At 38.5% G+C, this 9,169-nt stretch overlaps 2 protein-coding genes across 3 annotated transcripts; both read right to left on the bottom strand.

The window, feature by feature from the left end:
• Positions 1–639: 639 nt before the first annotated feature.
• Positions 640–2,408, bottom strand: LOC149000939 (anthocyanidin 3-O-glucosyltransferase 7-like). 2 transcript variants are annotated; one of them, XM_089140155.1, is made up of 2 exons: positions 1,806–2,408; positions 640–1,715 (listed from the first exon to the last, which is right to left on the bottom strand). In XM_089140155.1, exons 1-2 carry the CDS (start codon positions 2,320–2,322, stop codon positions 862–864), a joined length of 1,371 nt encoding a protein of 456 aa, XP_088996281.1. In that variant the 5' UTR covers positions 2,323–2,408; the 3' UTR covers positions 640–861. The 2 variants fall into 2 exon arrangements, with proteins under 2 accessions (XP_088996281.1, XP_088996280.1); XM_089140154.1 differs by having other exon boundaries at positions 643–1,727.
• A 5,133-nt stretch (positions 2,409–7,541) lies between these two features.
• LOC149000940 (anthocyanidin 3-O-glucosyltransferase 7-like) lies at positions 7,542–9,169 on the bottom strand. The gene is made up of 2 exons (XM_089140544.1): positions 8,613–9,169; positions 7,542–8,529 (listed from the first exon to the last, which is right to left on the bottom strand). Exons 1-2 carry the CDS (start codon positions 9,127–9,129, stop codon positions 7,664–7,666), a joined length of 1,383 nt encoding a protein of 460 aa, XP_088996670.1. The 5' UTR covers positions 9,130–9,169; the 3' UTR covers positions 7,542–7,663.

The raw sequence follows: 9,169 nt of genomic DNA on the forward strand, positions 1-9,169 counted from the left end.
GGATTGCAATTAGATTTAAAAAATATATAAAAAATTTATTTTAATTTAATGTCAACCCTTTAATGTGATATATGGATATCGTGTCACTCATCAACAAGAAAATGGATGATCCATTTCTTTGTTAGAAATGCATTAGATAAAATTCATCTACTTTGCACCTATGTTAGCCACTAAACCTCCTATTCCTATCTCCAGATGTTATGCAAGTTTACAAAACTTTGAATAAGATGGCAATTAACTTCACAAATTCGAAAGTTTCTTTGAAAACGCAGAAAGTAGAATTAGAATTTAAAGGATGAGAGAAAGGATCCTCAGAGAATCAACCAACATCCCATTTTTTGCCAGATTAAACTTCTAAATACCCATTCAAACAGATGTGGATTGCAACTGGTGATTTATACTATCTGGGTTTTAAGATCTATCAGTTCAGATCGGTTCAATATTGGCCTGAATTGGGCCAAGAATCAATATTAATCTAATCTAACTAATTTCACAAACCCAGAAACATTTCTTTCTTCCATTTTTATAGCTGACAAAAAATAGAAATTGATGATTTTCAGGGTGACTTATTAGCTTCTCGAAGAATGGATCTTGAGTCAAAGATAAGAATATGGAAGAGATGACATGCATTTGAAAGTACCAGCAGGGGCTTCTAGTTTAACTTTTTCTCTACTAACAAAAAGTTTTTGTGTTTACTCCTATTTGAATAAGATCCCTTCAGCATTAGTATTGATCATCATGAGTCACTTCAGTGATTTGAGTCACTTCTTACATTACATTCAATTAAAAGCCTAATTAACATAAGCATCCCCAACCTCATACAATCACAATCCGAACCTACAAAACACAAACTAATGTTGGTTAGGTAGAAGAAAGTAACTGCAACAGAGAATTAAAATTCCTAGCACAGCTACCATTGGGTCCCATTCCAATTTGGCACAACTCTTCAAGTTCCTCAGCTTTCTTCTTCATTTTCTTTCCTCCATCTTTAACGAAAACCAAATCCAATGCTTCAATGATATTCTCTTTAGTGACAACCCCATTGTCAAATTGCAAACCCATTCCCCAGAAATGACAAACAAAACGAGAATTAGTATGTTGATCTGCCCTGAATGGCCTGCAGATCAATGGCTTCCCTGTAATCAAACTCTCCAGCACAGAGTTCCATCCACAATGTGTCAAGAACACCCCAACTGCCCTGTGTTGCAGAACACGAAACTGAGGTGTCCAGGGCACTATCAATCCCCTCATCTTGTCCTCTGATACCCACTCAATGAATCCTTTTGGTAATTGACAAGTGTCCTTCAAAGACCACAGAAATGGTGTTCCACTAGCTTGGAGCCCTTCTGCCAATGCAACCAATTCATTTGGTGGTAGAGAAGCTGCTGTTCCAAAGCTGATGTATATCACTGACCCAGGTTTCTGTTCATCCAACCATGGTAGACAATCATTTTTATCCAAACTTGATTCAGAAGTGAACAGTGCAACTGATAAGCACCTTTGAAGCTTCAATCTTATGGCATCCATTATTGTTGAACCTAATTCCTCATACGTATTGACGCAGACAGCAGCAGCTCTCGGCAATTCCTGACCCATCCGATGTGCTATTCGAGCAAATGTAGCCTCGAAGTTCCCAAAAGCAATTCCATCAGGTAAGTCACGAATTCGCAATGCAGAGAGCCCTGGAATGAAATCAAGTGTCTCGTCTTCCTTTCCTGCAACAACAGCTAAAATATTCTAGTTCTGGGTTGGTTCTCTAACAAACAAAACAAACAAATAATCGTTAAATTGGGCGAAATGATTACCATTTGGAGCAACTCCAATGGTGGAGCGAATTAGATCCGTGTAGACATGAGTGGCAAGTGAGAAAGGACCGCCAGAAAAAGCTGCAACCCAAGGGATACCCATCTCCTCTGCAAGCTCCCCTGAAAACCAGAGGAAAGGATCACTCAGAAGACATGTAATCTTCCTCTTCTCCTTCTCTTTTGCAACTTCCAAACCCTCTTTACAGTTTTCCAGTGCCGCCTCCATGAAAAAATCAATGGGTTCTAATGGATTCCCTCTGAAAACATAGTTTCCTGGTGACCCACTACCAATATCATAACGTTTAATATTCTGATGAGCTTCATCATCACCTCTGCTACCAAAGATTTCACCATTGGATTTTTCTGTGCCGAAGAACGAAAAGATTGTTTCTGGTGCCGCCACTGCTAATCGGCGAGCAAAGGTGATGAGACTTAGTGGGTGACTTGAAAATGGAAAAGTGAGTAAAGCTACATGGGGTTTGTTTGAGCCATTTCCATCTGGAGCAGTTGGTACCATAGCTCTTTCAGTACAGAAATGGACAGAAGCAACTATGTTCTGGTTTTTCAGATACCCTACAGAGAAAGTCAACTTGGGTTTGTGATGAGACTCTTATTAATTTATAGATCATAGATGATAGATGCGTGTCTGGTTGCTTTTGAGCCACGACTGATGATAGATGTGGCCATTAATATTTTGACTGGTAGGTAGCTGAGGAGCAGATCAAAGCCATACATAAAGGGTGGTGCCAACAACCCTATGGATGGCTTAGATGGACCTTCGAGTCCAAATCCTCTACATTCCAGTGGGGCAGATGTCCTGTCAGTCTGTGGTACCAAGCAGATAAGGGCAAGTCATATGTTGTCTCTCAGTCAGAGACTCAGAGCAGTTCGATGGATGCACGCCCTACCTGGACATAGAGAATCTACGCTAATCCTTTAAGGGCCCCTCTATCCGCGAGAGTAGAGGATAAAATTATCTCGACGTCTCTTCCATTAGTCATTTAGGAAAAGGGTTCACTTTGACAAGATCTGTCCCTAATTGCATGATCATAAGAGGTTAGAATAAAGTTCATTAATTGAGAAATTGTACTCATTCTATGATTACCCAATAGCTGATCTTAAATTAATTCTAGAAAATACTGAGAATTAAAATAGAGGTTGGAAGTAGATTCCATTTATCTGGAAGGTTTGATTGGTTGGTGACTCAATTGATCCACTCATTTTGAAGCCAAACCAATTTTGGTAGGTACATTTCCAGGAAAGAAGGGGGGCAACAACACGGGCCCCCCCCCCCCCCCAGCCAACACGAGAACCCGACCCAACCCAACCCGCAAAACCCCGGCGAAACCCCCGGGCCCGCATCCCTTTTAAAAAAAAAAAATTTTAAATTTTTTTTTTTTTTTTTTTTTTCTTTTTTCTCTCCTCCCCCAAAAAAACCCACACATGATTCGACCAACTTATTGTTAATGAACCAAGATGAAAAGCCCCTACGGCTAGCCCAAAAGCAACATGCCAAATGTGTAGGGAAATACTGAATTAGGAGGATGAGAACATTTTTTTTTAGACATAGACGGGCTAAACAACTCAAAAAATAATAATAACTTAAATAAGACTCTTTATTCACCATGAGAATTTCTTCTAATCCAGCTGGAAGATCTGAAAAGAATGGCGCCCATGGGTCCAAGGAACAAGCTTGCACTTTAGACATTCAATCAACAGCTTTGTTCGTTTCTCTACCAAATGTGAATAAAACCTCACATTTCCATTAATGCAAAGCTCGAAGAAAGCAACAGCTTTCTTGAAAACTGTGAAAGCTGTACAGCTTTCTTTGAAGACTTGAGGATTCAAATTATGCAATAATTATGGGCCAACGGGGTTTTAATGGGAGTGGGCGGTTATATTACTTCTATCATAAGAAGACAAAACATAGAAATAAAATCCCATGTGAAGTAGAGTGTTTTATGGAAGAAAAACAATTTCATTTTAGGGAAATGTTTTATTTCTAAGCAAACAAAAGGAATTTGAAAAAGATTACGTTTTTTTTCCTTTCTTATCTTCTTGGTAAAGAAAATGTTTTCTCATTGAAGAGTTATTTCCCTAACGGGCCAGTTCTTTAGCATGCCTATGGGCTTCATAACCCAATCAAATATGGCCTCTCATTCGACGATCACGTAGGGTCTCTTCACGGAGGATTAGGTCAGTAACTAAAGATCAATAACTCATAGCATAATTAATGTTAAAAGTTCACATTTTCTTTAGATCAAGGGCAAAGCCACCCCCCCCCCCCCCCCCCAACCCCTCCCACTATATAAAATTATAAAATTATCTTTCTGAAGATGTAGTGACTTATGCATAAGTTGGCACGAACGAAGCTTAGTTCCAATAATACATAAACCCTAAAGGACTTGCTTAATTAGTGAAAGACCAATACCAAAGAGGTCAAAAGTTCGAACCTCCTTAGGACTAAGACTCCTCCCCTATATATATAAACACCTGCCTGAGGATTAATCGAGGTGTATGTAATAGACGTTGAAGGTTGAAGAAATAGAAGAAAAAAAATGAAAAATTTGCTTAGCAAACAGGGTTTTACAGAAAATTAAAACTACCCTTTTGCAATGTACTATTGGTTTGGTCATCTATGTATGTTCACATGCACTCTAGCATGAAAAGATATTTGGCAAAAAAAAAAAATGGAAAGATAAACATTAAAGAATCAAAATTTAGAAGTGCATATATAGTGTTAAGTAGAGATTCTCTCCACCCAACGTGCTCCCCATGGCCTAATAACTCTTACATAAGGCTTGGCTTGACACGGGCCTTATGTGAGAGGGGGAGGATGGGGACATGGACAAGTAGGGTGGAGAAGATTTAGATCCATTTTATTTCCTAAGAGATGGCTCAATTGATAAAGACAAATACCAGGTAAGTAAGAAGTCAAAAGTTTATGGATGTGCTTCTAGCACATTGGGTGGCAACCTCTATTTAGAGGCATAAAGTTCAAAGAAGTCAGTAGTTCAATCCTCTGTTCCCTCCACACTTTTCCTTCGCTATCCATCCCCCTGGGCTTGTGGGCCCATAGTCACTATGACTCCATCAAAATTGGACCAAAAAACGAAGTCAAAAGTTCAAATCTCCTGAGGACTTATATATAAACAGCACTTAAAGATTAATCTAAGTGCCCATAATGGACATTCAAGGTTGAAGACAAAGAAGAAAATTGAAATTCTGGTTTTACATAAAATTAAAACTGCTCTTTTGCTTCTTTTCTTTTTTTTTTTTTTTTTTTTTTCCTTTTTTTTTTTTGTATCTGAGGTCATCCCTTGCGCTCACCATGATTATATCCTCGGGGGATGCTTCTCGTCCACAAGAGTCAAACCCATAACCTCTCCACTGAGAAGTATGGATTTTACTACTCTATCAACCCTGTATTGACAATTATGTTCATATTTCCTAGAATTTATTCTATTACATATGTTTAGCACCATCAATTTTTGGGGGAAAAAAAATGTTTACCTTACCGAATCTTCTTATAAATGAAAAAAAAATTAAAAAATGCTTCAAAATCAGTCATTTTTGTAAATATGAAATAACCATTATACCTTTCTAAAAAGGATTAAAATTAAAATTAAAAAAAGACCATTATACCCACTGGCATCTTCCATTCTTCCTTTCCAAGAGGCTTGACCGGAGTTCCCGATTTGGGTCTCCAACTAGAACCAGCACTTCTCGCTGATGGTGGGTTTTTCTGGGCCTCTCCCCTTGTTTTCTTTTTAACTTTTCCTCTTCTACTCGAAGACCCATTCAGGTCTGATGAACCATAGAAACCTCAGCCATTGTTGATTCTTATGGCAGCTTTTCACCCTTTGCAATCCATCAAGAACCACAAAGGCCTGAGCTTTTGCTAAGCCCTGAACAATGGGTACATCAATCTTGTTCCCAGTTCTCAACATCACCTATAGTTTGGTTGCCGCCATAGCTGCAACTGTTTTTGGAGAATGAAAGAAGAGGAGGAAGACAATGCAAACTAGGGTAGGGGTAGTATGGTCACTCAAAGATAATCAGGGGTAGCTTTTGAAATTAAAATAAATAAAATGGTGATTTAATGGAAAACACTAACAAAATGTCTAATCCAAGTCCAGTTCTAGGGTGCGTATGCTTATGAAACATAAAATGGGGTGTAGGGTGTCAATTCAATTTGCTCTTAGAAAAATGATTTATCTTGACTAGTTTTGACGAGATAGAACTACTAGAATTTTCAATGGATAAGTTTTGCCACGAAACCTAAAAGTGTAGACTATGAAGAGGGAGTAATTTTGATTGTAGAGTCTTGATCTTCTATATATCAATCCAGATAGAAGTTTGTGATGCAAAGCTCCATGAATTTATCCATAGTTGGCAAGAGTTCAAAAAGAAGGACAAAGGATTAGCAAATGAGATGTTGGGTATGGTGGCATTTATACCATGGTAAATTTGGCTAGCTTGAAACAATCATACCCCATACCAAAAAAAGGAAGAAGAAGAAACAATCATACCTTTAAAAGAAGAAGATCTTCGAATCGGATTGCAAAGAGGTGGTGGACTGCGTGAACAATCATCACAAACCGGAGAAGATTGATGCTGCCCCAGTCGTTGAAGACATCACAAACTCTTTGGATTCAACTTCTTTTGAATTCCTCTAATGTAGTTCATCCCTTTTCAGTTTGCTTCAATGAAGTACTTACAAAAAAAAAAGGTTTGTAGTCCTCTCAAACTTTTATTCTCTCCACCAACCTTTAATTCATTTTATCAATATTCAAAAGTAAATCACACCTCTAATGTGTGTGGTTAAAGGTGTCCGGAATTGAAGGTTTATAACAAATAAATAAGAAGAAAAAAAAACACAAAGAAAGTAAAGAAGAATTTAATGATGTCACTGCTTTCTACAAGGGCTCATTCTATCAAGATGCACCAAACCATGTTGAGGTATTCTAACAAAATATCACATAGAAAGAAGACAGAGATGCTCAGTTTGGATATTGAACCTTTTAGTCTTGGGCTCAATTTTGAGTTCAACAATTGTAATTTCTTGTGATGATGCTATTTTCTTTTTCTTTTTTTGTACAAAGGGGCTTTATTAAGTCAGGGGATGGAGATATTAATATGCCTCAATAAAGTCGAACCCACGACCTCTTCACTAAGAGGTGTTAGTTTCAACCACTAGAACAACTCTGCATTGGCTGATGATGCTATATTTGTTTCAAGGGTTTTCATCCTGTCTATTTCTGGCATGAAAATTTGTCATTCATTTTATTATGGGTGTCACATTTCTATATCACATCAAAAGATTAAAGTTAGATTTAAAAAATATAAATTTTTTAATTTTAGTTTAATTAATGTTAACCCTTTGATATGACCTATAAATACATGTCACTCATCCACAAGAAAATGGATAGTCTATTTTTAACATTATTTCTTTGTTAGAAATAGACAGAAGGGGGAAAAAATCATCTATTTAGCTCCTATATAAATCATTCTTAATAGACCGTAAATGAATAACTAAAATCCGCCTCCGTATTCACATTCGCATTCATTTAAGAGTGTTAGAAAACCAACGTTGGTTGGTCCAAGTGGTAAGTAGCTTGGTCCGTTAAGCAAGGTTCCGATATCGAAACCTTGTAGATGCAAAAAATTCCCGAGAGACTCACCCAGCACAGCCAGGTGTGCAAAAAAAAAATAGAAAGAGGTAAGTAAAAAGATGATTTTGAATAATCATCATAATCGAACCTGCAAATCACAAACCTCATACAATCACAATAATCGAACCTACAAAACACAAACGTCTTACATTAACCCAAATCCAAATCTAAACTAATGCTGGATTAGGTAGAAGAAAGTAAGTGCAACACAGTATTAAAATTCCTAGCACAGCTACCATTAGGTCCCATTCCAATTTGGCACAGCTCTTTAAGTTCCTGAAGTTTCTCCTTCATTTTCTTCCCTTCATCTTTAACCAAAACCAAATCCAATGCTTCAATGATACTCTCTTTAGTGACAACCCCATTATCAAGTTGCGAACCTATTCCCCAAAAATGAGAGACAAAACGAGAATTGGTATGTTGATCTGCCCTGAATGGCCTGCAGATCAATGGCTTCCCCGTAATCAAACTCTCCAGCACAGATTTCCATCCACAATGTGTCAAGAACACCCCAACTGCCCTGTGTTGCAGAACACGAAACTGAGGTGTCCATGGCACTATCAATCCCCTCATCTTGTCCTCTGATACCCACTCAATGAATCCTTTTGGTAATTGACAAGTGTCCTTCAAAGACCACAGAAATGGTGTTCCACTAGCTTGTAGTCCTTCTGCCAATGCAACCAATTCATTTGGTGGTAGAGAAGCTGCTGTGCCAAAGCTGATGTATATCACTGACCCAGGTTTCTGCTCATCCAACCATGGTATACAATCATTTTTATCCAAACTTGATTCAGAAGTGAACAGTGCAACTGATAAGCACCTTTGAAGCTTCAATCTTATGGCATCCATCGTTGCTGAACCTAATTCCTCATAAGTATTGACGCAGACAGCAGCAGCTCTCGGCAATTCCTGACCCATCCGATGTGTTATTTGAGCAAATGTAGCCTCGAAGTTCCCAAACGCAATTCCATCAGGTAAGTCACGAATTCGCAATGCCGAGAGCCCTGGAATGAAATCAAGTGTCTCATCTTCCTTTCCTGCAACAACAGCTAAAATATTCTAGTTCTGGGTTAGTTCTCTAACAAACAAAACAAAACAAACAAATAATCAATAAACTGGGCGAAATGATTACCATTTGGAGCAACTCCAATGGTGGAGCGAATTAGATCAGTGTAGACATGAGTGGCAAATGAGAAAGGACCACCGGAAAAAGCTGCAACCCAAGGGATACCCATCTCCTCTGCAAGCTCCCCTGAAAACCAGAGGAGAGCATCACTCATAAGACATGTAATCTTCCTCTTCTCCTTCTCTTCTGCAACTTGCAAACCCTTTCTACAATTTGTCTGCGCCAACTCCATGAAAAGATCAATGGGTTCCAACGGATTCCCTCTGAAAACATAGTTTTCTGGTAACCCACTGCCAATGTCATAACGTTTAACATTTTGAGGAGCTTCGTCTTCACCTCTGCTGCCAAAGAGTTCACCATTGGATTTTTCTGTGCCGAAGAACGAAAAGGTTGTTTCCGGTGCAGCCGCAGCTAATCGACGGGCGAATGTGATATGACTCTGTGGATGACTTGCAAATGGAAAACTGAGGTAAGCTACATGGGTTTTGTTTGAACAGGTTGCATCTTGAGCAGCTTGTGCCATGTCTCTTTCAGTAAGGAAATGAACACAAGCAGCAGGTGGG

Source organism: Hakea prostrata, chromosome 11 (assembly GCF_041222555.1).
Source record: "Hakea prostrata isolate BN-2017 chromosome 11, UWA_Hpros_2, whole genome shotgun sequence".
NCBI classification, from domain to species: Eukaryota; Viridiplantae; Streptophyta; class Magnoliopsida; order Proteales; family Proteaceae; genus Hakea; species Hakea prostrata.